The sequence below is a fragment of the Mustela putorius genome, unplaced genomic scaffold (assembly GCF_011764305.1).
Source record: "Mustela putorius furo isolate JIRA1106 unplaced genomic scaffold, ASM1176430v1.1 tig00003834_pilon_pilon_pilon, whole genome shotgun sequence".
In the NCBI taxonomy this organism is placed as follows: Eukaryota; Metazoa; Chordata; class Mammalia; order Carnivora; family Mustelidae; genus Mustela; species Mustela putorius.
Window position 1 is genome coordinate 107,522,220 of NW_025421987.1, and position 27,768 is coordinate 107,549,987.

Here is a 27,768-nt window from a genome sequence, read left to right on the forward strand (position 1 = left end):
CTCACCCTCTCCCCAACGATGGCCTTTACCTTTGAGCCCCAGTGTTACTGATGCTGACTCACCTGCCACGGGTGTATTTACACACGTAGACCCATCTGTAGGCACTGAAAAGAAAAGCAATCGGTATACATGCCATTAAGCTCTCATATTGCTCAACCCAAAGTCATGAGCTTCTCAGTCTCAAGAGTGAGGAATGAAATAAGAAACCCGCTAAGCAGTTTGTCACTGGTTCTCAACAAGCCAAGATGCTGCAGGCCCATTTAACCCCTCTCCCTGACCTTTGCCTTTGGACATTAGGTTCTGCCCCAGAATCTCCCCCACTCTCAGGTTGCTGCAGAGAAAGAAAAGGAGATGCCCTTTGAAGAGGGGCAGAGACTACTGAAGCTCTGAAAAAGATCCTTTTGCATTAGCGGTGTGATTCAAGCCATCCTGACATCTTCCTTCCCTTCAGAGCTTTGGATTGTGGTAGGCAATCATTATATTCTTGCTATGCTGGAGGGGGAAAAAAACGGCCCATGGAGTCAGAAAACCTGGATATGGTCTTCATTCTACCTTGGACAACTCATTCAACTTCTCTAAGATTAGAGAAGTTTTTATAAGAGTTTTTATATCAGTACAACTCTTAGTTTTCTAAAACGGAGTTACCATTATTTACTTCACAGAGTTGTTTTGTTTGAAGGCTAATGGATGGTTTCTTGTTCACTGCCTAACAGATGAGGAGCTTGATAAATCATATTGGTGAAATCTTCTTTTCCCCAGATTTATTTATTTTTTTTTATGTGAAAGGGTCCCCACTGAAGAACATGACCTTGTAGCCTCACCCCTCAACATTCCAGTGCAGCTGGAGTGAGTTAATTTTGGACTAGTAAATTTAGCAAAAGCATTGAACGAGGCACATGTGGCTGTGCCCCTCTTCATTGAACAGTGGGGAGAGGGTGGTTTAGATCTTTTCAATAATGCTCTATGACAATATGCTTTCTCCTCTGCCTTCAGCCATTGGGTAAGCAAACAGACCTGTTCTTCTGAATTAATGGGTAACTCTAATTCCAGGGCAATTTGGTGAGCCCTGAGGCCAGCTCTGTACCATGACCTCCAATATCACCTTTTTGGTAATAAACATCTCTTTTCATCTCTTTCTGCCTAACTCCTGTGTCTATATCTTTATTGGTTCTGATTCTGGGGAAGGAGGATACTATCTGCTAGCCTCTCCCATAGTTAATTGTTACCTCAACAATGAACTAGATCATTTCTCCTTCTTTCTATGTCCACGCTGTTATGTCCATGGCCCAGAGAAAATAAAACACTGACAGGCACCCCCCTCCCACTTACTGTAGTTCTCTGCCAGGACAGGCACCAGACCACACTGCCCCGCTGTGTAGATTAAGCCTCCATCCAAAGTCATGGCATCGGCCTCTCCCTTCTGAAGTTAAGAAATAAATCAGTAGTACAACAGTAAAGCTGCTTCCTGTCTCACTGACCCTCAGATGTGTCTATCCATTGGCTTTATGTCATATGCCCTTTTGATTCATCACATCATGGACCACCCAAAACTTCTCCTGTATCACTATGGGGGTTAGAAAACTGGACATGATGACCCAGAAACAAGTGCCCAATCCAGATCCTGATCCTGCTCCCTGGCATCTCTGAGCTCTCATTGGACCCATCTTGAGTCCTGGTTATGCCCCCACATTTTCTTTGTGACCACTGTCACTCAGTAATCTACATATCCAGACTCAGGGGTTGTATTTACTGTTTCTCTTTTTAAAGGTTTTATTTATTTATTTATTTATTTGCGAGTGAGAGAGAGAAAGAGAGAGTACCTCATGTATTCCTCACAAAATCCAATAAGGTAAGTACTATATAATTCTTCCCCTTTTATACACTGGTGAAGTAAAGCAGAGGGAAGTTAAATAATTTCTCCAATAGATAGTCACTAAAACTAAAACTTAAACAGTTCAAGTCCTTAACTCCTGCTCATAACCAGTATACCACACAGCCTCTTGGACCTGACTATACCAAAGGACACATACTTAAAAACTATTCTATACACATTTTTTTCAACCATCAAATGGGCAGATAGGCTCATTGTTAGGATTAAATGAGTTAATGTGGGACACCCGAGTGGCTCAGGCAGTTAAGCGTCTGCCTTTGGCTTAGGTCACAATCTCGGGGGTCTGGGATTGAGTCCCGCATCAGCTTCCTTGCTCAGCAGAGAGTCTGCTTCTCCCTATCCCTCTGCCTGCCACTCCTCCTGCTTGTGCTCTCTTTCCCTCCTTCTCTCTCTAACAATAAAGAAATAAAATCTTTTAAATAAATAAATAAATAGTTAGATAAGTTAATGCAAGTTAAGAGCTCATAAACATGTTTGGCACATAGTAACCAACTTCTGAGATATTAACTATTATTATTTCTTATGATATATCCAGAAATATTGAGTTATAGAACAAAAATCTTCAATCCCATATTATCTACAATACCAAAGGATTTGCAAATAATTAATATATAGACATTTAGAAATCAGTTAAATAAATTGAAGCAGAAATACTTGGTGGAATAATGTGCAGCCATTAAAAACATTTTAAATGAATATTCCATTTCCTAAGAAAGTGCACCTACTGTGCTGACTTTAAATAATAACAATAGATAACGTTTATTGGCTGCTTATTATATGCTAGGCAATGTTCTGAGCACTCAAAATCATTTAATCCTTAAAATTGACACATTAAGGAGACTGTATAAATTTCAAGATCTTAATATATGGGTTAGTCTTAGGAAAGTTTATCAAAATAAAGATCTTCTTAAAGAAGAATGTATGTCTTCTGATTTGTCAATTTTTTAGTCTTTTATTATAAATTTATTTTTTCTAATCACAAAAATATTATCTGCTCATAGAGCAATGGAAAGCTAATAACACAATTCATAACTCAGAAATTATGAGGTAATGATCTCTGAGTTATAAAGTTGTAAATGATTTTATTTATCTTTCATTTCTCTTCCAGCATATAATATTTTTAGCACCAAAAACAATTATACTTACAACTCAAGGACTAAGGTTGATTTGCTTTCACAATCCACAGAGGCCCTGACCACCCTCTGGGATGTCACCCCACTTCCTGCAGCTCCCAGGCATGACCATACTTAAGAGCTCCCAGGACTCCAGAGCTGAGCACCTAAGGAGTCTGAACCTTGGGCCAGCCTGACCTCCAGTGGCACATTCAGTAGAGCTGGGTGGGCCTTTGGAGGGTGGGAGCAGCACATAACAGGTGCATCTTAGTCTCATAGCCAAAAGGAATACATATGGGAAGAGGGCAGAGAGGCCATATGTCTGGGTGTCCGAGCCCAGCTATGGAGGTGAGGCGCTCCTTACTGTGATGGCGGCGATGCAGTCCTCAGTGCTTTCCTCTGTGGTGCACTGTAAAGCACCACCGCTTACAGCACTCCACTCATCACACTTGACCTTCTCATGGTGGCCCACTGCACACCACAGCACCCTCTGGGGGTCTTCCACACCTAGGACAGGTGGAGAAAAGCCAGGCATCCAAAAGGAGTCCAAAGATGTGTCTGGAAGCTTAGCGCCACTAGCTGCAGAAAGGCTGCCCAGTAGGGTCCTCACTGACAGCAGCAGAGTGGGCATGTCTCAGGCCCACATCATTGCTCATTCCTGCCTATCATCCTCCAGGAAAAATGCAGAACTCTGCACCCAGAAAGAGTAGTGAAGGAAGAGTATATACTCACCTCCTTGAGTATGTCCTCCTGAGGAGAGCCCTGTCTGAGCACCAGATGGTCAGGACCTTCCAGAGTTTGTTCTGACAGGACTGGGTTCTCCCATCCAGTAGCATTCCCCAGTTGGTAGTTATGTGTACTCCTTTGGGTGTGCCTGATCGCTCCCCACCCCCATGTCTGCTCACCAGAGTATGCCACATCTAACACAGTGGCTTTTGTGGATGCTCATTGACTATTAGTTGACTAAATAAAGATGAAAGTAAGGGAAGAAAGAAGAAATGAACCATAGGGATCTAGAGGAAGGCAAGAGTTGGAAATTCACTCCTGATAGCGGGAGAGCCTTGTTCCCACTTCAGTTTGGGATGTGCTATTTTCTCCTGTCATATAAACCGGCCACTGGGTGGGGTATCCCTAATTAAAACACAGGAGCAAGAACCATCATTACTTCAAGTTGACTCTAATCTGAAGGTCTTCAAAACCCTTTCATGATCTCATAATTCAGGCCTTTTCCCCAGCTCAGCAGAAAATCCCCTCACTAACCCAGTGCAGCTGGTAGCTCCCTTGGGCTCCACTAGCCAATGACGGTTGGATAAGGTGAGGTTTTCAGGCACTGGGGAAGCCTCTTTGGCTTTCCTGCCTCTGCTGCCCTCCCAGGACTTTACACACCTCTCCTTTGATGTTGAGTGGCAGCAAAATATTCATATCCCACATATAGCTTGGCATCCATCTTAGGAGGGATTCTTAAAAACCCACGGGTAGCATCTGTAAACAGCAAGTCCTTCCCATGAGGAGAGGCAAAGAGCTGGAATTCTGTTGACTTGTCTTTTCCAAAATGTTCCTGTTCAAAGGATAAAAGAAAAAGGGAAGGAGGGAAGCTGGCGAAGCAAGGGGAAGGGATAACAAACCCCAAACCAGACAAGGAAAACTGGAAGTGAGAAAATATGAGCCCTTGAGAGCTAAGACAAAGCACCAAGCCCACCGAAGCCCTGGTGGTTCCTGGGGCTCTCCTACCTCTCTCCAGGGAATGCTCTACCCAAATCCCAGCTGGTCTGCCATGAGCAGCTTCAGGGAAATGGCCAGGGACTGTTCCCCAAGATCCACACCAAGAGGTATGGTTGCCATGTCCCATGCAGCTGCCCTTCTCCAACGGCAAGTTCCCACAGGGCAGGCAGTGAAGGCTGCCTGTCTCCTGGCCAGCCAACTGTCCCAAGAAGCTCTGGAGGTCTTCATCCCAGAACATCTGGTGATCCAATACCTGCCACTGAGACTGGAGGTCAGGAGTCCTGGGCTCCTCTCTGACCTCAGGCCTACCACTAAAGGACCAGCTGGGAACTTTCTGGCCTCCGAAATAGGGAAGCTCAACTCCTAAGCTCTTTCCACTGTCTATCTGCTTTTTGCTTTTGTGTCAGTTCTATGTGAAAAGACACCTGCTGCCCTCATTGGCAAATAATCCCCTCCCTTCCTGGGGGTATGCACAGCTTCCTACCTAGGGCTCAAGAATCTCCCCAGATACACCCTGCAAATCAATTCCTCTGTCCTCTACAAAGTATACGATCTGTGTCCCCAAGGTTGTACCATTTCATCTGGTGATAATTTGTATGTGTACTCATCAAGGCCCTTACACTTGTCTGGAAGCAACTCAAGGGCAAGTCATTGTCCACTTCATCTCTGGACCCCCAGTGCTGAGCAGAGAGCACCAACAGAGCAGGGACAGGGAATGAATGAGGGCTGGCCAGGAGATGCTGTCACCAACACCAGAAAGAGAGAATGCTCATGGCTAGGGAACCTGCCACTGAGGAAAGTGAGGAGGGCAGGATTCCATGGCAGTAAGATAATAGCGGAACACTCCATGGAGGAGAGGCATCTACTCCGCATCCTGAAAACCTCTTTAGAACTGAAGAGAAAAAAATGGAGCAATGAGGCACTTCTATGGAGTCTTTGGTCCATGGAGTAGATGATGCCAGGTGAGGGGTTCAGAGCCTCTGTTGTCTCTGACAATATAGACTGAGAGATTTTTCAGTGAAGCAGATGATGTATGACATGGTTCTTGCCCTACACCCAAAAGAACTTTCAGAGTGGCTAGAAGAGAACATAAGAAAATGCCCCAAATCTAAGCAGAGACCCACCCCCAGCCCCGCCATATACACAAAGCAGGAGGTGAGGGTAGAAGGTGGGAATACCTGGGCCTGGTTGAGTAGCTCCCAGATCAAGTCCTCCTTGCCCCCGACATTTCGAGCCACGACAGCATGAGAAGGGAAAAGGCCCAGGTTGCACTCCCTGTATTTATCCACCGGCATCTGGCTGTTGTCTGGGCAGAGCAACTTATACTGGTCATGGTCAGTCCTGTCTGCCAGGTTCTCTGCAGGAGGAAAGCCCAGATGAGCCAACTGCAGGCAGAGCCATGAGCCGTGGTCCCTGCTGCTCCCTGAATCACAGACTGACCTTGTTGTAATTACTTTCGAGGCCCTGCTCGTGCCCCAGGGCCACAGAAGCAAGCCAAAATCTAGACAACTTTTGTGTCCTTGTAAATGCTCCACTTGAACAGGAACAAAGTATATTCAGCTAGCCAGTCCCCAGACACAAAGCCAATTCTGAGCCCTTATACCCCAGACAAGGTTGCCTGTGTGGCCCCAGCCAACCAGATACATTGTATTTGTTTCTGCATGTTCTTTACCCTATAGAAGCTCCCTGCCTTCTGCCCCATTTTGCAGTTCTCCAAAAGGAGACCGTCCACTTTGTGAAATGTTCAAGCTTGTTTGTATCACCTAACTTGTCTCCTTTAATAATTTTTTTAACACAAAGAGACTGAAAGAATCTTTTCCAAATATGTTTTATACCTATGAGGAATCTGAGGCCTCAGGAGGCCAAATGGCCGGTTCTCATTGCAGATAGACACAGGGCTAGGAGGCACCCTTGCCCAGGTCCCCTCAGGGTATCCCCACATACGTGTAACTTTCTGCTATGAATGATGATAGCAAATGTTTTCTGAGCACCCACAGCACACCAGAAATGGTGCTGAAGGCTCTCCAGGCTCTGTTTCACTTAATCCTCATAGCAACCAGGGGAGGCCAGGAATAGGATGATCCCCTAGATGAGGAGACAGGCTCAGAGACTTAAGGTGACTTGTCAGCTGGTCTGAGGTTGATGCATCACCATGCTAGGACAGTCCAGGTCTCCCGACTATAGCAGCATCCGCTCCTGGAGGCAGAGGCTGCTGGGGAAAGGTGGGGAAGAGTTGAAGGAGGCCTAGGAGTCCACTCGGCATACTCTATATGTAGAAAGAAGACCAGAAAACCTTGTGAGGAAAACAGGCACTTTGGTTCCCCTTGTTTAGGTATTTGAAGGTATTCTGGGTTGAATTGTGTCCCCTGCAAATTTCCATGTTGAAATCCAAATCCCCAGTACCTCAGAATGTCACCTTACTTGGAAACAGAGTCATTACAGATGTCATTAACTAAAGATGAGGTCCCACTAGAGTAGTGGGGCCCCTAATCCAATATGACTGGTGTCCTGATAAAAACCACGCACACGCACACATACATATACACATGGAGAATGTCACATGAAGGCAAAGAAGTAGAGTGGGGTGATGTGACTACAGCCAACGAACTCCATAGATGGCTGGCAAACCACCAGAAACTAAGGGAGAAGCAAGGAGCCTCCAGAAGGAACCAACCCTACCCACACCTTGATCTTGAACTTCTAGCCTCTAGAGCTGTGAGACAATAAATTGCTATTGCTTAAGCCACCCAGTTTGTGGTACTTTGTTATGGCAGCCCTAGCAGACTCGTAGACATCTATGGGGTTCATGCATGATCATACTAAAAGAGAAGGAGTACAATTAGTTATGGTAAATGGTTACGCGTTTACTTAGGTAGGTTGTAAAGAAAATACTCTTTAAATCTTTATATTGAAAGAAAAACTTACAATGATTTAGTAATGTCAGAATTAAATTAAAAGAATGAATATGATCCCATAGCTTCAAAAGAAAGAATTCTCAACATCAGTCACTCAGGGGCCCAGTGGTGGAAGCAGCTCCCCACCAAGCTTCATTTGCACCCCAAAAGCCTGGTGGATCATCATAAACTGCTACTTAAAAGGCAGTGAGTGATCTTAAATATTAGCAGACAAGTGACTTCCAGCAAAGGTCCAGGACACTCTGGGACAATATGGTATTTTCAGAAAATGAAGATGTTTTCAAACATTTCAGGGTGGGCATTAGAAGATGCTGGCCCCTGGCAACATAACTGCACTCACTGGAATGCCCACAGGAATAACAATGACGAGGATCTGGAACAACTTGAGTCTGGGAGATGGGACCCCTGGATGACCCCACTCATTAAATGTACCGATAATAGGAGAGGCCTCAATTGCCAAAATGCTAAGAAACCAGGTCAGTGTGTAATAATGAAGGGGGAGTGAATTGTGAACAGCTGAACAAGGCAACAAAGGACACCGAGCTCCCACTTCATGCTAGAGAAATACACTAGGTTGTAAGGAACTAAGGCCCATGTAAAAAAGTGAGGACTTAAAGTTCCCCTTGAGGTAGCAGACATTGATCTTAAAAATGAACCTCGCAAACTAAATATACATTTAGTTTAAATATCTAAAGCAATATAAGTGTATTTTGTATCCGATAGAAATTTAATTGGTTACAAAACAAAACCCAGATTCTGTAACTTCAATTTGTCTTAAATTTATGTTATTTTTTTTCTTTCTGATAAGTTGCCCAAAACCCTTAAAAGCGTTTTTTTATATAGAAACGAGAAAGAAATAGATTTTTGTCCACAGTAATAATGTGTTGTAATGTGGACTACTGTGTTGTCCACAGTAGTAATGTGTTGCTTTTGCAACACATCTAATTGTAAATATGCTAGTTAAGTTCTGAAATCATTATAATTTGTTTGTTTAAGGTGTTTATAACATTTAGGAACCATTTATACTGAAGCATTTGGGAGAGTATGATTACATATGAAATGGATATTGCAGTGGCTAAGCGGAATTGAGTTATTAAATTATTAAAATTTGTTTCATTTCATTAATTAATAAATACTAATTGTTACTGTTTAGAAAATTTGTTTAGTAGATTTACAGACTGAACAAACTAAACACTAAACAAAGTACAAGTAATGGAAATGGTTTTTGCATAGAAACTCTCCTATTCCATTAAGGGTCTTGTCATCACCCATCTCTAGATGTAGGGAAATTTTCAGGCCAGAACTAGCTGCTCTGGCCAGGGAATGGCTCACATGAGTCTTCCTCCATCCAGCACTTACCAAACACTGTCATATGCCTCACAAAGGCCACATCCCCCACACCATCCTGCAGACACCTGAGGAACAAGACAGCAGTCGTTAGGCCAGTCCCCATGATTTGCTCTGCACTGACCACTGGTTCACAGGGCTTTGCCCGCAGTTTCCCAGGCTTCAGTGTGTCCTCAGAGGCCATGGCTCTAGCTGAGGAGCCTTTATACCTCCACAGCCAACCTGAGTCTGAAGCAGGCAGGAGCTTTGTAAGTCATAACTCTAGAGGGAGAGATGAGAGGGCAAGACCTTCCCCTTCCCCTTCAAAGGCAACCTAAAGCGACTAGTTTTTGTTTTTGTTTTAATAAAGGCTTATAGCCTAATATTGAGGATAAAAACTCGGGATAGCCTTGGGTTCCTGGACTGTTTTGTTCTGCTTTTGAGCAGTAGCCTTGTCTCTTGTCCCCCCCTGCAGGGGCTGAGGGAAAGGCAGGCACATGTTTATGACACAGAGAGATGCTCAGGGAGAGAAGCAAGCAGGGAGGTCCTGGCCTTTGGCCCAGCTGGAAGCCCAAACATGTGTCTGTGAATCCCAGAGTCCCAGATACAGTTTTGTCCCTTCAGCCCTCCTTGGTCCAGGAGGGTAACACACAGACCCTAGGCCATAGAGAGAGAAGAGGGGCTCCCACACAGTAGACTGCTCCTCAGGATGGTTAGGAGTGAGAGCAGGCCATGGGTTTCACACTGATACCCCAGGTGGTCTGGGCAGGCTCTGTGTTCACTTCCTGCACCTTAGTTTCCCTGGCATCAGAGTGAGGAAGAATGGGGGGGGGGGTGTCCCCACTCACTTGAAGGCACCAGCGTAGCCGAAGTATGGTTCTTGGAAAGAGCAGGCACACTTGTTTGTCCCTTTCCCTGCACAGAGTTGACACAGCTTGGGGAATACCTCCCTGTTCGCACAGGGGACACAGCTCCCGGAGAAGATCTTGGCCATTTCTGCTGTGGCTGCTTAACAGAGACATAAGGAACCTCAGAGCATGAATTGGCTGGGGACCTCCAGGTTGCATGTGAGTGAGTGAGTGGCCCTATATGAGAGCCTAAGAGGCTGAACACACTTCCCAGGACCATCCTGAGGAAGCAGATGTGCAGAGGTGGCTGACAGTGCCCATGGCTGAGGAAGTGGATGGCCCAGGGTGTTCAGATATCACACTGACGTGTGGCACTCCATCTGACCCCAGCAGCCTGTTGTCCTATTATAGGCAGAACATGAATGCTTAGAGCTGGCAGGCCTCAAAAGCACAGAAAGACTTTGTAATCATCTTCCAAATGCTAAAGAGGTACCCTAGGCTCCCTTGGCTCTTCATAACTGAACAAGAAGTATACACAAAAGAAATCGTGGCTCCAGTCCACTCCTCTCTTCTTGGCCCCATCCCAAGCCCTTACCCCAGGCACAAAGGCCGGACTGCTGACGGTGTGGCTGTAATTCCCAGTAAGCCTTCCTGGGAAGCAAAATGGAATTGTCCTTTCTCATGAGCCTCAGTGACCTTCCTTGTCAAGCCAAACTGCTGGGGTTACAATGAGTTCGGGGCTGTCAGGAGCTCAGAGACCAAGGTACCCTTGCTGAGAGAAGACACAGCGTCCAGTTCCCAAGGGTTGCTGCTGCAACAAACCTAGCTGATCACACTTACAGCAGGCTGTTCTCACCCCATCTCACAGTTCCTGAAACTGGTATGCTGGATAGTGGTTGTATGGCCCCACTGCAATCCCTGCGGGCGACTGGAGTAGGAGTCCTGGCAGAAGGCACCCAGCCTCAGCCAGCTTACCTTCTTCAACAGAGTCAGAAGGAAGAAGTATCCGGATGGGGAGGTACCACCCAGCAGACCATCCTAGGCCCGAGTGGCAGGACTTCTTGCCTTGGAGCTGTTTCAGCTGGAAGTCGCTGCCCTTCTCCACCACAGCCACAGCATAATGCAAGGTTTGTGGCTCTGCAAAGGAGCAGAGAGAAAGAAGGGCCAAAGGAAGATACCACAGTCACTAGCTAATCTTCCAGAGGGCGTGCAATGGGCAACTTGAGGGAAATCCTAGGGTCTCCACCATCCCCTGATGAACAGGTAGACAAAGAAAAGAAAAAAGCCAGGGCACCTGGGTGGCTCAGTGGGTTAAAGCCTCTGCCTTCTGCTCAGGTCGTGATCCTGAGGTCCTGGGATTGAGCCCCGCATCAGGCTCTCTGCTCTGTGGGGAGCCTGCTTCCTCTCTCTCTCTCTCTCTCTCTCTCTCTCTGCCTGCCTCTCTGCCTACTTCTGATCTCTTGTCAAATTAATAAATAGAATCTTAAAAAAAAGAAAAGAAAAGAAAAAAGCCTTTGATTAGCAGAATAGAGGGAAGTCCCTTATTAAGGCAATAAACGCTAGTGTCTTTTTGCCAACCCCTTCAAGCCAGTGGAGACATGGGGGTGGGGGTCCCCAGCTATTATAGGGCCTGCAGGGCATTCTCAGGAAGATCTTCAACTCCCAGTCATTGTGACGTTACTGTTTCTCCCCAAAGGCTTTTCTCCCTTCTCAGCTTCTCCGTCTGCAGCCCAGACACAGTGGTGAAGGTCTGGGAGGAAGGATGCAGGGGTACCCCGGGATTTTGCCAGGGCTCTGCAAATAGGAGTCCAACTGAGGTGGGCTGTGCTCACGCACACACTGATGACACTAATGGACAAGTACAGGGAGGAGGCAAAACCTTATTCTTCGACTCCCCCCCACCAAACCTCTTTTGACAGCATTCACAAACCCATGTTCTATAGCACCTGCAGGGGACTCAGCACCAGGAAGAGCCTGTCCAGGTCTGTGTGTCTCCAGAGATGGGCCTCCCAATGGCGCAGCCCCACGGGTAGGTGATGGACCCCAGAAAGCCCTGCCCCCCTTATCCAGCAGCACCAAGGGCACTTCCATTAGGATGCACACAGTTCATAGCTTCCCAGGGAGAGTCAGCATTCCAACCCTTATGGGTCAGTGTAGATGACACCCTTTTTTGATCCAAAGAGCTCCAGCAATTCTATTCCCTTCAGGTGAAATGTTGGCAGAGACCCTGCCTTCTCCCCCATAGCTGCAATGTTAAATCAGAGACCTGGGGCCCCAGGAAGAACGCACCAATGTTTGACCCATGGAATTCTGCCACGACAGGCTTCAGATTGAAGGGGGGCAGCCCCGCTTCAAGCACCAAACCTGCTTCGAGGGTCACAGCATCTGCTTCATTGGCCTGAAATAGAAGAGACCAGAACATGAAGGGAGCCCTAACCTAGCCCTCTGCCAGGGATGACGGACCCAGAGATATTGCATGGGTCAGACCTCCTTCTCTCCCTAGTGTCTGCTTGAATGTCACCTTCCCAGCAAGGCTTTCTCCAGCCACATCTTAAAACTACCACTTCATGTATGAATGCCGGACTCCCCTTTGTTTTTTCCTTAGCCTTTATCAACCACCTGAGAAGTTTTCATTGTTTACTGCTTGCTCTTCTCTTTGGAATGTAAGCTCTACCAAGGTGGGGACACTTGTGTGCGTGCATGTGTGTGTGTGTGCGTGTGAGTGTGAGTGTGTGTGTGTGTGTGTGTTTTCCTGCTGTACCCAGAAAAGCACCTACTACAGGTAAGTGCTCAATAAATGTTTACTGGGTAAGCGAATGAGTGAATTATTGAATATTTCTATCCATAAGAAGTCAGGGTTTGCACTCACAGATCTGGATTCCCTCTTCAAGTATCTGTCAGCCCAGCATTCCTTCCTTCTTGTGAGAAGCAGCCACCTCACAGCCTCTTCTCAGAAATGACATTGGATCATTTCCCAACCCATCATGGAAATCATTTTTTAAAATTCATTTATTAATTGACATTTGAAGTAACCTAGGCTTTTTCTGAATTTAGTGTTGCATTTCTATATACTTGCCTCCTTTTTCCCCTATCCCATCTTTTTCTATGTATGTATTCATACTTGGGTGTTTATGTATAATTAATATCTATGGGTTGCATGTATCAGAAACCAACTTAAATTCACTTGAGAAAATGAGGGAGTTAATATAAAGGTAAAAGGAAAAGAAGGCCACTGGGCCTAGTGAACACTGCCAAGGTCAGAAGCAATTAGAGACAGCGGTTTCAGTTTACATCCATGGGCTCCAGGTCACGCCTGAGGTTCCAGACTGTTCTTGCTCTTTCTCCACTTTACATACATCTCCCCTTCCTGGTTGCCTCCTCCTCAAGCTCCAAGAGCATTTGCAAAGACAGTAGTGCCACAGAAAGTGTTTAACCTGCTCCCACAATTGTATAAGGTCTAATTCTTGTAACGAATCATTCCCCCCACTCATCGATGAATTAGAGAAAAATAAATAAAAGTTTGTGGGCATGTTTGTGACCCTTACTGAATATTTCCAGAGTGTTTTCCAGAAATAACACAGAATTTATCATTTATAATGCCAATAGCAACGTATCCTACTGTCACGGAAACCTACCAGCAAAAAAATGCTATCATTTAAGAGATGTTACTACATTTCTAGGTAAAAACTGTTACTTTAAGAAATGGCTCTATTTGCACTTATTTGCATTTGATTATTAAAAAGGATGAACACAGGGCACCTGGGTGACTCAGTGGTTTAAAGCATCTGCCTTCAGCTCAGGTCATGACCCCAGGGTCCTGAGATAGAGCCCTGCACATCAGGCTCTCTGATCAGCAGGGAACCCGCTTCCCCTCTCTCTCTGTCTGCCTTTCTACCTACTTGTGATCTCTGTCAAATAAATAAATAAATAATCTTTTGAAAAAAATTTAAAAACGGATGAACACTTTTCCCTTATTTTTATATTTTTTATTATATGTAATTTCTGTGAGTGGTTTGTTTATAGCTTATTATTCTAAGCATTTCTTACATATTTAAATGACATCTTTATCTAGTTTTTGCCCTAGCTGGTTTGTTATAGCTGATGCGAATATATTTTCATATGCTTAAGGCTTTACATTTTTTTTGTCAGAGATCTATAATTTTTACATTTCCAAGTTTATCTACCTTTGTGATTTATCTTGTGATGTCTATCTTTATTAGTCAAATTGAGTCAAACTGAGAGCTTGTTTTGGTAAATGGATTAAACATTCCACTTGATTTTCCTTGTTAAATAATTACCCAATTGTCCAGCTAAAGAATCTTTTCTTTAGCCATTTGTTTAGAAAGTTTACTTTATCATATATAAATCTATATAAATCCACATGTATCTTACTTAAATTTATTAAACCTAGAGCCCTAGTACCCTGATGTTGGGTATTGATCATAGTTGACATCTGCCTCATATCACATAGACAAGGAGATGGATGAATGTATGTAAAGAAAGCTGCGAATATATGCAAATTTTGTTCTCTTCCAGGTCTCTTACATCTACACCAGGACCCTGGGCTCTGTAACATTGCTACTTTAATATTTTTCAAGTTTCAAGTAGGTCTCATCCACTCCCATGCTTATTTTCTTTTTCATAATACTATTTATTTCCTCATCCATGTGCTTTTTCTTAGGATTTTTATATTTTTTATTTATATATATAAAAAATATATTTTTTAAAATAATATATATTTATTTATTTATATTTTTATTTAATTGGTTCTTTTAAAAAGACTGTATTTTGATGTAAATTATATTAAACTTATTCTTTGGCCAGATATACAAGTATATGATATTTAGTCTTCCCATTTAGGAATATGACATATATTTTAATTCATTGAAAAATATTGTTTGTTTGTCCTGGACTTTTGTATTATAACAATCTTGCAGATCTCTCCTATGATTTTTTTCCTGAAATGTTTTTCTATTATATTATAGTAGACTATGTTATAGTATAATAGAATTATAGTATATTGTTTTAAATGAAAATGAATTGTAATTTTGGGCTACTTTCCCCCAACTAATGACCATTATTATACAAAAATGATATTGTGATATATTAATTAAATTTAATTTATTAAATTTATAGAACCTATTCACAATTAGAGTAATATTTTCCTTGATCCCACTGTATATTCCAGACATGCAATCATCTGAAAATATGAATATTTTATTTGCTTCTTTCTATCCCATATGCATTTTGTATCTTTTTGCTGGGAAATTCTAAAAACAATGTTAAGTAATAAGGGTAAAACTACAACTTCTTGTTTATTTCTGACTCTTTATGGATTTTCCAGTGCAGTCTGGCTTTGCTTTATCACAGGCATTTTCAATGAATCCTTCTTTATTAGTTGTTTATTATTATTGTTTTTACTATTAATGAATGTTGAGCACTTATATTATTTTTCTACACACAGTCCCTGTACTTTCAGGTCTTCAGCTTATTTCTTTCTCCTCTAAAGCATGGTCTAGTTCCTGTGGGAAGAAAGTTGTTCTGAAGCAATAAACAATAACAGGCACAGAGAAAGGAAGTATGAATTTTCTTCCACTCTCCTGTTGGCAGCTGCAACTTACCATAATGGCCTTGATACATTCGAGGTGAGAGGTTCTCTTCACACAGGTGATGTGGGGACCATCTGCTGGAAGGACTCTTTTCATATTGGCACTGAAACTGGAGCACTTACTGGCTTCATGATCTGAGATGGTGCACCACCTCACAGTTTCCCCAGGGACAGCCAGACACAGCCCTAGGGGACAGAGGCTAGAACTGTAAGGCACCCACAGCACTCAACTTTCTCTGCTGGTAGAAGAGGTGAAAGGTAATAAAGGGTTCGTTGAGTGGGATAGACAAAAATTGGGTTAGCTGCATGGCTCACGTGAATTCTCAACTCCTATTTCACTGATTATGCCATCCCCCTTGGAGAAAAAAGCCAAAAGTATCCCCCAAAAGTCAAACACAGAATTACCATATGATCCAGAAATCCTACTCCTCAGTATATATCCCAAAGAATTGAAATTGGGTATTCCAATATACATACACAAATATTCATAGCGGTACTATTCGCACTGGTCAAAAAAGGCAGAAACATGTGGGAGGCCACGGTAAGGCTTGAGACGAGGACCAAACCAGGCCCTGACTTGTGCCTCCTTTAAAGGCTGAATAGCCGAACAAAAGGCTTAGGTCGATAAAGTCGAGTAGCACTGAGAAAGGGTCTGTGCTATGTGTTGTGCGCTCACCTACATGACTTCCCACACGTTTGCTAGTCAGATAGAAATGATTTGGCCAGGGTCATAAATTCTTGGCTGGTCCCTAGATAATGGGAAAGCTTGAAGGGTTTTCTGTGCATGTTGCAAACTCTTTAGTAATCAGCTAAAAATAGATACTTTCTTATGATTGTTTCTGTTAGCTATATAATGCCTTGCTGCCTTGAATAAACTCGGCACTATTGGACATCCTCTTTGGTGCTCCTTCTTCCCCCATCTCTTTGTCTCTTAATTTCTTTTCACCATCCTCACATTCCTGGTCGATTTGTCACGCTGGCCACAACAGAAACAACCCAAATGTCTATCAGTGGATGAATGGATAAACAAAATCTGGTCTATCCAAGCTGTGAAATATTGTTCTGCCAGAAAAAGAATGAAGTCCTGCTATATGTTACACATTGGTGAACCTCAAGATTAATATGTTAAAGGAAGGAAACCAGATATGGAAGGCTATACATTATATGATTCCACTCACATGAACTATCTAGAATAGGTAAATCTATAGAGAGAGAAAACAAATTGGTAGTTGCCAGGGTCTGGGGGAGAAAGGAATGTGTACTGACTGCTTAATGGGTACAGGATTTTCTTCTGGGGTGATGAAACTGTTTTGGAGCTAGACAGAAATGGTAGTCCACACAACACTGTGAGTATACTAAATGCCACTGAATTATATACTTTCAAATAATTGATTTGATGTTAGTGCATGTCACCTCAGGGAAAAAAAGATAAAAGAAACCTATGGGAAGGAATCTTGAGCCTACTGAATTAGTCTTTCTTTTGACATTGGATACTCTAATCTTACATGACACTAAATGCTGGGGCATTTAAATCAGTATATGTTTATTTCACTGGCATTTTAAGCTATAGTAATAAGCATAGAGAATATTACAAAGGTAAAATGTTCTTTACAAATCTGTAGTATTTGAGCCAAAAGTTATTTTAAATAAAATACAGAAGAATAAAGTTACAACAGTAGCAGCTCCTCGTTTTTTATGAAGTCCAGTGTATTTGAACTACCCAAGTCTGACGGACTCCAAAATCTGTACTGCCTTTTAACTCTAAGTAGGAAATATGAAAAGAGATGGGACAGGAAATGCCAAACTACCTTAGAATCACACTCAAAAATGGCAAATGGAGCCCCTCAACCCTATCTGAAAAAGCTTTCCATAGCCCAGGGAAGGGAGAGCAAGCTACAGAACAGAACTCCAGAGGCCATGTGCCCGTGCAGAACAGAAACATTTGGAGTATTAGGAAATAATAAAGACTAGAGCAGAAATAAATGACACAGAAACTTAAAAAAAAAAAAAGAACAGATCAATAAAACCAGGAAGTATTTCTTTGAAAGAAAAATCAAAAAAATTAATAAACCTCTAGCCAGACTTATCATGAAAAAAAGAGAAAGGACTCAAACAAAATCACAGATTAGAGAGAAAAATAATAACCAACACTGCAGAAATACAATCATAAGAGAGTATTTTGTGAAAAACTATGGGACACCTGGGTGGCTCAGTTGGTTAGGCTACTACTGCCTTTGGCTCTGGTCATGATCCTGGAGTCCTGGGACCTAGTCCCTTGTTGGGCTCCCTGCTCTGTGGGGAGCCTGCTTCTCCCTCTGCCTGCTGCTCCCCCTGCTTGTACTCTCTCTCTCTCTCTTTCTCTGACAAATAAACAAATAAAATATTTTTTAGAAAAAGAAAAGAAAAACTATATACCAACAAATTGGACAACCTAGAAGAAATGGATAAATTCCTAGAAACAGATAACTACCAAAACTGAAACAGGAAGAAACAGAAAAGTTGAACAGACTGTTACCCGGCAAAGAAATTGAATTTGTGATCAAAAAACTCCCCCAAAACAAAAATCCAGGACCAGATGGCTTCACAGATGAATTCTACCAAACAATTAAAGAAGAGATAGTACCTAGAACAGACCAATATCCCTAATGAACATAAATGCAAAAGTTCTGAATAAAATACTAGCAAACCGAATTCAACAACACATCAAACAATCATTCATCACAATCAAGTGGGATTTATTCCTGGGTGCAAATGTTCTGCAATACTTGCAAATCAAGCTATGAGAAATGATACATCATATCAACAATCGAAAGGATAAAAACTATATGACCATTTCAAAAGATGCAGAAAAAGCATTTGACAAAGTACAACACCCATTCATGATAAAACAAAACAAAACATCCTCAACCAGAGGCTTAGGTGTCTCAGTCAGTTAAGCATCTGTCTTTGGCTCAGGCCATGATCCCAGAGTCCTGGAACTGAGTCCTGCATTGGGCTCCTGCTCAACAGAAAGCCTACTTCTCCCTCTGTCTGCCACTCCCCTGCTTGTGTTCTTTCTTCCCACCTCTCTCTCTCACTGACAAACAAATAAATAAAAATCTCAAGAAAAAAAAAAAACCTGAACAAAGTAGGTTGAGAGGAATATGCCTCAACATAATATAGACCATTTATGAAAAACCCACAGCTAACTTCATCCTTAATGAGGAAAAACAGAGCTTTTTCACTAAGGTCAGGAAAAAGACCAGGATTTCTACTCTCAGGACTTTTATTCAGCATAAAACTGGAAGTCCTAGCCACAGCAGTCAGACAGCAAAAAGAAGTAGAAAGCATCCAAATTGGTAAGGAAGAAGTAAAACGGTCACTATTTGCAGATGACATGATACTATATATAGAAAACCCTAAAGCTTCCACCAAAAAACTGCTAGACCTGGTAAACAAATTCAGTAAAGTCACAGGATACGAAATCAACGTACAGAAATCTGTTCCATTTTTATACACCAATAATGAAGCAGCAGAAAGAGATGTTAAGAAACAATCCCATTTAAATTGCACCCAAAATAATAAGATACCTAGGAATAAACCTAACCAAAGAGGTAAAAGATCTGTACTCTGAAAACTATAAAACACTGATTACAGAAATTGAAGATGACACAAAGAAATGGAATGCTCATGGATTGGAAAAACAAATATTGTTAAAATGTCTGCACTACCCAAAGTAACCTACACATTTAATGCAATACCTTTCAAAATACCAACAGCATTTTTCACAGAACTAGAACAAATAATCCTAAAATTTGTGTGGAACCACAAAAGACCCCCAGGAGCCAAAGCAATGTTGAAAAAGAAAAGCAGAACAGGAAGCATCACAATTCTGGACTTCAAGTTATATCACAAAGTTGCAGTAATCAAAATAGTATGGTATTGGCACAAAAATGGACACACGGATCAATGGAACAGAATAGAAATAAACCCATAATTATGTGGTCAATTAATCTTTGACAAAGCAGGAAAGAATATCTAATGGGAAAAGATGCTTTTTTTTTTTTTTTTTAAAGACGCTATCCATCTGTTTGACAGACAGAGATCACAAGCAGGCAGAGAGAGAGAGGAGGAAGCAGGCTCCCTGCTGAGCAGAGAGCCCAATACGGGCTCAATCCCAGGACCCTGGGATCAGGACCTGAGCCGAAGGCAGAGGCTTTAACCCACTGAACCACCCAGGCGCCCCAAAAGATATTCTCTCTAACAAATGGTGATGGGAAAACTGAAAAGCAACATGCAGACGAATGAAACTGGAGCACCTTCTCACACCACACACAAACACAAATTCAAAATAGATTAAAGACCTAAACATGAGACCTGAAACCATAAAAATCCTAGAAGAGAACACAAGCAATAACTACTTTGTCATCAGCCATAGCAACTTCTTCCTAGATACGTCTTCTGAGGCAAGGGAAACAAATGCAAAAATAAACTACTGATGGTTCACCTCCCCTTCCAATTTCCCCCAACTCCCTTTGGGTTTTGAAGGGGTGGGGGGTGGGAGGTCGGGGTACCAGGTGGTGGGTATTATAGAGGGCACCGATTGCATGGAGCACTGGGTGTGGTGCAAAAATAATGAATACTGTTATGCTGAAAATAAAAAATAAATTTAAAAAAATAATAAAATTTTTAAAAAACTACTGAGACTATATAAAAATAAAAAGCTTCTGCACAGAGAAGGAAACAATCAACAAAACTAAAAGGCAACCTATGGAATGGGAGGAGATACTTGCAAATGACATATCTGATAAAGGGTTAGTATCCAAAATCTATAAAGAACTTATACAACTCTACACCCCAAAACCAAACAATCCAATTGAAAAATGGGCAGAAGGGGCACCTGGGTGGCTCAGTTGGTTAAGCTTCTGCCTTCGGCTGGGGTCATGAACCCTGAGTCCTGAGATTGGGTCCCACATCCAGCTCCCTGCTCAGGAGGGATGCTGCTTCTCCCTCTCTTACTTCCCCTGCTTGTGTTCTCATTCTCTGTGTGTGTGTGTGTGTCAAATAAATAAATAACATCTTTTAAAAAAAGGACAGTAGACACAAACAGACATCCAGATGGTCAACGAACATGAAAAAGATGTTCAACAGCGCTCATCAGCAGCAAAATGCAAATCAAAACTACAAGGATATACCAACTCACACCTGTCAGAAGGGTTAAAATAAAAAACACAAGAAACAACGAGTGTTGGCCGGGATGTGGAGTAAAAAGGACACTTGTGCAGTGTTGGTAGGAATGCAAACTGGTGCAGCCACTGTGGAAAACAGTTTGGAGGTTCCTGAAAAAAGTTAGAAATAGAACCACCCTACAATCCAGCAATCATACCACTGGGTATCTACCCAAACAATAGAAGAACACTAATTCAAAGGGATACATGCTCTCCTATAGTTAAGGCAGCATTACTTACAACAGTCAAGATATGGAAGCAGCTCAAATGTCCACTGATAGAGAAATGGATAAATAAGATGAGATAAATAGATAGGTAATAGAATATTATTCAGCCATAAAAGGAATTAACCTCTTTAACAGAATGAAATCTTGCCATTTGCAAGACATGGATGGAGCTAGAGGATAAAGCTAAGCAAAATAAATCAGTCAGAGAAAGATAAATACCATATGACTTCATTTGAATGTGGAATTTAAGGAAGAAAACAAACATGCAAAGGGGAAAAAATGAGAGAGAGAGAGAAACAGACTCTTAATTGTAGAGAACAATCTGCTGGTTACCAGAGGAGACGGGTGGGGGGATGAATGAAATAAATAATGGGAACTAGGGAGTACACTTATGGTGATGAGCACTAGATGATGTGTGGAATTGTTCAATCAATATATTGTACAAATAAATAAATGAAATCTTGAAAGACATTATTTGAAACTCTCTGAAAGGAAGCTCAGAGAGAGAAAAAAAAGAGAGACTGAAAAACCAATAAAAAGAGACTAAGTGACTTTTCACACAATGTCAAGTGATCTAACATACATGTAAATGCAATCCTAGGGGAAAAGGGGAAAGGGGCCTGAAAAAATACACGAAGAACAATTTGCCCAGAGTTTTTCTGGGTAATGTTAAGAAATGTTAAGAAAACTACAAACTCATAGTTCTAGAGCAACCAGATAAAAGAGACAAATTAAGTACAGAGGAACAAAGATAATAAATATCACAGACTTTTTGTCAGAAAAATATCATAGGCTTTTTGTCTGTGACTTGCGTGGACAAGTCATAGACAAAGGAATAATACCAACCAAGTGTTAAAATAAAAATAACCTGCCAACTGGAGTGCCTGGGTGGCTCAGTTGGTTAAGCATCTAACTTTATTTTGGCTCAGGGTCATGACTTCAGGGTCCTGAGATCAAGCTCCACATAGTGTTCCGCGTTCAGCTCTGCCCCTCTCCTCTCCTTCACACTCTGTCTCTAAAATATATCAAATCTTTTTAAAAATAAGTAAATAAATAAAGCAGGAAGCCCAGAACCAGAAGTTCTCACACCTTACCATTCCTTGTCAATTGCAAACCCCAACAGGAAGGGAGGTACCCTGCATTCCTAACAGGAAGAAACATATACTTTACTACCTCAGCAGGAGGAAGAGATTTTCTCTATGCCAAGCAACAGCCCAGCGGATAAGAGACTGTCACAACTTGGCCACTGAAAACCCACTATGCTCAAAATTTCCGGTTTTCTCCAATGGTCTTCTTGTTTATAATAGCACCTCCCAACTACCTCTTTCTCTCTCTCTCTTTAAAACAAAACAAAACAAAGCAAGCAAACAAACAAACAAAAACAAAATCTCCTGTCTTTTGTTCTCTAGTCTTACCTACGGTTTTGCCACAGCTTACATGCCCTGAAATATGATTTTCTGCTATTCCCAAATAACCCATTTTTCCTGGTAAAATAACTGAGAGTGGTGGGTTAACACTTCTCAAAATGATCTATATATTAAATGAAACCTCAAAAATATTTCAAGACTAAACTCACTTTCTATAGTAATTGACAAGCCAATTCAAAAATGTGTATGTATACACAAAGTATCTAAATGGCCAAACCAACCCTGAAGTAGTACCATAGAGTTGAAGGGCTCATTCCACCTGATTTCTAGAGTTACTATAAAGCTACTGTAATCAAGACAGTGTGATATTGGCACAAGGAGAGACATACAGCTTAACAGAACAGAACAGAGAACAGAGAGTCTAGAAAGTAACCCACATTTATAGGGTCAGCAGATTTCCAACAAAGCTGCTAAGGTAATTCAGTGGAGAAAGAATATCCTTTTTGAAGACAAGTCCTGGGAATGCCTGGATGGCTGTAAGCATCTGCCTTCAGCCCAGGTCATGATCCCACGGTCCTGGGATAGAGTCTCTCATCGGGCGGGCTTCCTGCTCAGTGGGGAGCCTGCTTCTCCCTCTGCTCAATGCTCCCCCGCTTGTGCTCTCTCTGTGTCAAATAAACAAAATCTTAAAAACAAAAACAAGTCCTGGAATAACTAGATATTCATGTGAGAAAAATGAATTTCAACATTTAATTGAACCATACACAAAAACTACAAATGTATCATAGATCAAAACAGAAAAGCTGAAGCTATAACAAATGTAGTCATCTGGCATGTGTACCTCAATGTTTATAGCAGCAATGTCCGCAATAGTCAAACTATGGAAAGAACCTAGATGTCCATCAACAGATGAATGGATAAAGAAGATGTGGTATATATACACAATGCAACACTATGCAGCTATCAAAAAAACGAAATCTTGCCATTTGCAATGACATGGATGGACCTAGAGGGTATTATGCTAAGCAAAATAAGTCAATCAGAGAAAGACAATTGTCATATGATTTCACTGATATGAGAAATTTCAGAGGCAGGGTGGGGGATCGTGGGGGTAGGGAGGGAAAAAATGAAACAAGATGGGACTGGGGAGGGAGACAAACCATAAGAGACTCTTTATTTCACAAAACAAATTTAAGGTTGCTGAGGGGTGGGTGGGAGGGATAGGGTGGCTGGGTGCTGCACATTGGAGAGGGCATGTGCTATGGTGAGTGCTATGAATTGTGTAAGACTGATGATTCATAGACCTGTACCCCTGAAGCAAATAATACATTATATGTTAAAAAAAACTTCTACAATAAAATAAAATAAAACAAAATGTTGCAACTTTGGAGCAGCCAATTATATTTTTAGAGAGGACATAGAATGTAATAACCAAAACATAAAAATCTGGTAAATGAACTTGGTCAAAATGTAAAACATTCATTCTTCATAGGATGGTGTTCAGAAAATGAAAAGAAGCTAAGCTACAAACTTGGAAAAAATAATTGCAATACATCTATGTGACCAAGGACTTGTATCCAGAATATATAAAGGGCTTTTAACTCAGTATTAATCCAAATAACCAAATTTTAAAAATGGGACAAGATTGGAACACATAATTCATAAAAGAAAATACATGAGTGGCCAGTAAGAACAGAGAAAGACACTCAACATCATTGTTCATCAATGAAATGTAAAGTAAAACCATGGTGAAATACCACAGCAGAAATGGTTAATGTGAAAACACTGATAATACCAAGCGTTGGTGGGAGGCAGAGGAACTGAAATTCTCCTACATTGCTGGCAGCAAAGTAAAATGGTACGACTACTCAACAAAATTTGGAATTTTCTTAACTAGTTAAATATGACCCAGAAATATTACTCCTAAAAACTTGCCTAAAAGAAATGAAAACCTGGGGTGCCTGGGTGGCTCAGTCTGGGAAGTATCTGTCTGCCTTTGGCTCAGGTCATGATCTTAGGGTCCTCAGATCGTGTCCCTGAGCAAGAAGCCTGGTTCTCTTTCTGCCTGCCACTTCCCCTGCTTCTGTGCTCTCTCTGACAAATAAATAAAATCTTAAAAACAAAACAACAAAAACAACCAAAAAAACAAGAAATGAAAACATCTCTACCCAAAGATTTATACAATAAGTTCATAAGCACCCTTATTCATAATATCCCCCAAAAGTTCATCAACAGCTGAAGAGGTAGACAAACTGTGGTAAAGCCATACAATGGAATACGGCTAATCAATAAAGAGAAACAAACTTTGAAACATGCAACAATGTGAATGAATCGCTAAACAATTGTGCTGTGTGAAGCCAGTCATGATAGACTATGTACTGGGTGATTCCATTTATGTGAAACAGCAAAACTTATCTATAATGGCAGAAAGTGGGAATGAGGAGGAGGAGGACACTTTGGGAGTGATGGAAATGTTCTATACCTTGATCATGGTGGAAGTAACATGGGCAGGTGGAGTTACCAAAATTCATTAAACTACATGTATACTTAACAGTGAGAGATAGAGACAGAACACCAGTAGGCAGAGTGGCAGGCAGAGGGAGAGAGATAAGCAGGCTCCCTGCTGAGCAGGGAGCCCAATGTGGGACTCCATCACAGGACGCTGGGATCATGACCTGAGCCAAAGGCAGCTGCTCAGCTGACTGAGCCACGCAGGCACCCCAGTAAAAATTATTTTAAAAAAGAAAGAGAAAAGGAGACTACAAGCCAGCTAGCCTAAGCCAATTCAATAACACTCCATGTCAGTCATGTGACAATTTCAAGAAAGGACATTCAGGGCCCACTGTTGATATTTCAGATGGATCCTGGGAGGGAAAAGCTGCTGGTGGCCACGTGCTCACCGCGTGGAGAAATCTCATAGGCTCCGGAAAGGCTGAGGTAGAAGGGGGAGGCCAAAGTGGACATACAGACTGTTCTGAACCTTTAGTTCTTGGCTCTTGCAAGGTCTACTAATAACAACGCCCCCTCTTCTGATCTTTTTAATTTTAAACTGTTTGGTTGCCTTTCTGGCATTTGCCATCAGAAGAGCTTTTGTCAGAAGAGAACACTGAGCTTTGAAGAAAGCACTTCCTAGACTCCACCCTGATCCATATCCAGTGCCCAGTGGGAAGGACCATGGCGGTGTGGGAATGGGGGAGAGGTAGGCAGCTCTTGCCTCTGGTTTGTAAATAAAGAGCTGATTGGGAAATGAGCTTTCATTCAGTGCCCTGACATTGCCAGGAGAGGAGATAGAGGAAGAAAAACAACACACGTCCTATCCAGGAGGAACTGGGGAGCAACCAAGGGCCTTCACTCTGGATTTCCTGGTGGCTGTAGGTGGAGCACGGCGGTCCACTACCTTTCCAGCCTTTCCCGGCCCCAGCAGATCTGGCTGTGTGGCCCCATGTGGCAGTGGTACGCCATCGCGCTCCTTGCCCTGCCTGCCTTGTTCTCCCCCCTGCCGTCCCCAGGTTACCCCTCTCCTCAGGTAAGACACCTTACCACTCCGGAAGTTATTTAAAACCGCCTCTCCCACTACCCCCTGCATGTGTTCCCTCTCTCACTTTTTCTCTCTCTGTCAAATGGATGAATAAGATCTTTAAAAACAAACAAACAACAACAGCCTGAGGCTGAGCCTGAGGAACCAGGGCTAGAAAGAACCAACACTTGTTGAGCCTTGGTGGTGGTGGGGGGGGGTTCATATGCATGAGCCCATTGACCGTGTACCACGACCTACCTTCCTTACAGTTACCCCGCTGAGAGCCCTGGGCTCCTTCTATCCAACACAGGAAGGAGCGCCCTACATTTATGTGCAGGATTTTTATCAGTGATACTCACCTGTGTCTAGAGCTCTATCATTAGGTACATTATCTCATTCTACTTTTGCAGTGTTGGTTTTGAAAAAGCAATTGCTACTGAACTAAGGAGGAAACCAGTTCAGTGAGGTCAAGGGATGGCCCAGAGTCACACAGAACTGAGTGGCAGGTGGATCCTATTCTAGGATGATTGCTTTTCCCATATGTTCTTCTACCTCTTCCTTGTGTGGTAAGGATGGGAGATGTTGAACAGTTCAAAGCAGAAAAACCCCTCCTGGTTAGATACCTGACAGGACAAGAATACCTAACACTAAGCCCCTCTCCTACTTAATGATAACATAGTCATGAACCCTGGGGAAAATCCCTTCTCTCCTCTGATCCTATTTCCTTGGCTGTGAACAGGAGCAACAGCTTCCAGGCCAGGTGTCATAAATCTTTTCGGGAATGGGCTAGTGAGTATTTTAGGCTTTGTGGGATATATGGTCTCTGTAGCAACTACTCAGTTCTGTCCTTGAAGCCAGAAAGCAACCACAGGTAATACTTCATCTGAATGAGCATGATTGTGTTCCAATAAAATTTTCTTTATAGATACTGAAATTTTAAATTCTTATAATTTTCATGTGTCAAAACTGTTGTTCTTTTTAGCTTCTTTCAACCATTTCAAGATGTAAAAAGCTATCCTTAGCTCCCCCAGCTGTACATCAGGAAGCAAGCCGGATTTGGGCCCCTGCCCTAGGCTACAAAAGTTTGTTGGGTGCCTGCGAGCACCACCGGGCAGAAGCACCTTGGGACCAGCCAGGCCCTGGGCTGCTTCCCGACTCCTTAGACCCAGGCTGTGCGGGGTCCCTCTACGACTGACCCTCCACTGGCACCCAGTCCGGGTCTTGGAGAGCAAGACCCCACCGGGCTCCCAGAGCGCACTCACCCAGGGTCCCTGCACACAGCAGGGCGTAGATGGCGAGCCTCATAGTCTGCTGCGGGTAGGCGACACTGACTCGTGGCTCCCTGCGCCTAAGTAGGCGGCAGTGTGTTGCGGAGGGTATGGGTTAGGGTGGCGGATCCGCCTACTCCGAAGAGTTAGCCTTTTGGGCAAATCACCCTCGCCACACCCCCCGACCCCTCCCAGGGGCCGCTCGCCTGCAGCCCGGGCCCTCCGCAGGGCTGGAGCGCGGCAAGCTTCGGGCTACGCTCCCGCTGACCCGCGGCCACCCCCTCGGCCCAGCTCCAAGAGCCGCGAGGCTGCACCTCTGCTCGCGGGAGGGGGTCGGCCTGCCGGAGGTGCGAGTGGAAGCAAACTCGGACTCCGCTGCACTGTCGGCCTTCTCAGAGACGAACCGAGGCCAGAGGCAAGTGATCCGCCCGACTCCCAGTTTAGTGACTAGAACGTCAGTTCCTTGACCCCTGGGCCATCATATAGCCAAGCAGCTCTTAGATGTTTGGAAAAGACGGACTCCATAGGAATGGGGATCCACAGGATGAAACCTAGGGACTCTTCCCCCAGGGAAGCATGTGCACACTTACGCACAAAGTTTCAGCACAATTTTCAGGAATCATCAGACTCTTCTTCGAAAGCTTCTCCGCAGCCCACTCCAGGTCCCTCCCGGAAGCCCCTCTTGTAAAAGACACGGTTCTGTACAACCCTCTGCTGAAGGCTAAGGTCAGGTGAGACACTGAACCTGAGAGGGCTGCTT

General features: G+C 43.0%; 1 protein-coding gene across 2 annotated transcripts in view; it reads right to left on the reverse strand.

Moving 5' to 3' along the window:
• The window catches only part of LOC101676444 (inhibitor of carbonic anhydrase), a 44,482-nt gene extending 17,253 nt beyond the window's left edge, over positions 1–27,229 (reverse strand). The window contains exons 1-11 of one of the 2 annotated variants that reach the window (XM_045088895.1): positions 27,003–27,229; positions 15,436–15,608; positions 12,104–12,212; positions 10,790–10,951; positions 9,815–9,971; positions 9,000–9,055; positions 5,904–6,082; positions 4,390–4,561; positions 3,368–3,510; positions 1,330–1,420; positions 63–104 (exon numbers count right to left, since the gene is read on the reverse strand). In XM_045088895.1, the coding sequence (XP_044944830.1) occupies positions 63–104; positions 1,330–1,420; positions 3,368–3,510; positions 4,390–4,561; positions 5,904–6,082; positions 9,000–9,055; positions 9,815–9,971; positions 10,790–10,951; positions 12,104–12,212; positions 15,436–15,608; positions 27,003–27,045 (1,327 nt within the window). In that variant the 5' untranslated portion in view covers positions 27,046–27,229. Of the gene's footprint in view, positions 1–62; positions 105–1,329; positions 1,421–3,367; positions 3,511–4,389; positions 4,562–5,903; positions 6,083–8,999; positions 9,056–9,814; positions 9,975–10,789; positions 10,952–12,103; positions 12,213–15,435; positions 15,609–27,002 lie in introns of both variants that reach the window. The other variant, XM_045088894.1, reaches the window with a different exon arrangement.
• Between the last annotated feature and the right edge of the window lie 539 nt (positions 27,230–27,768).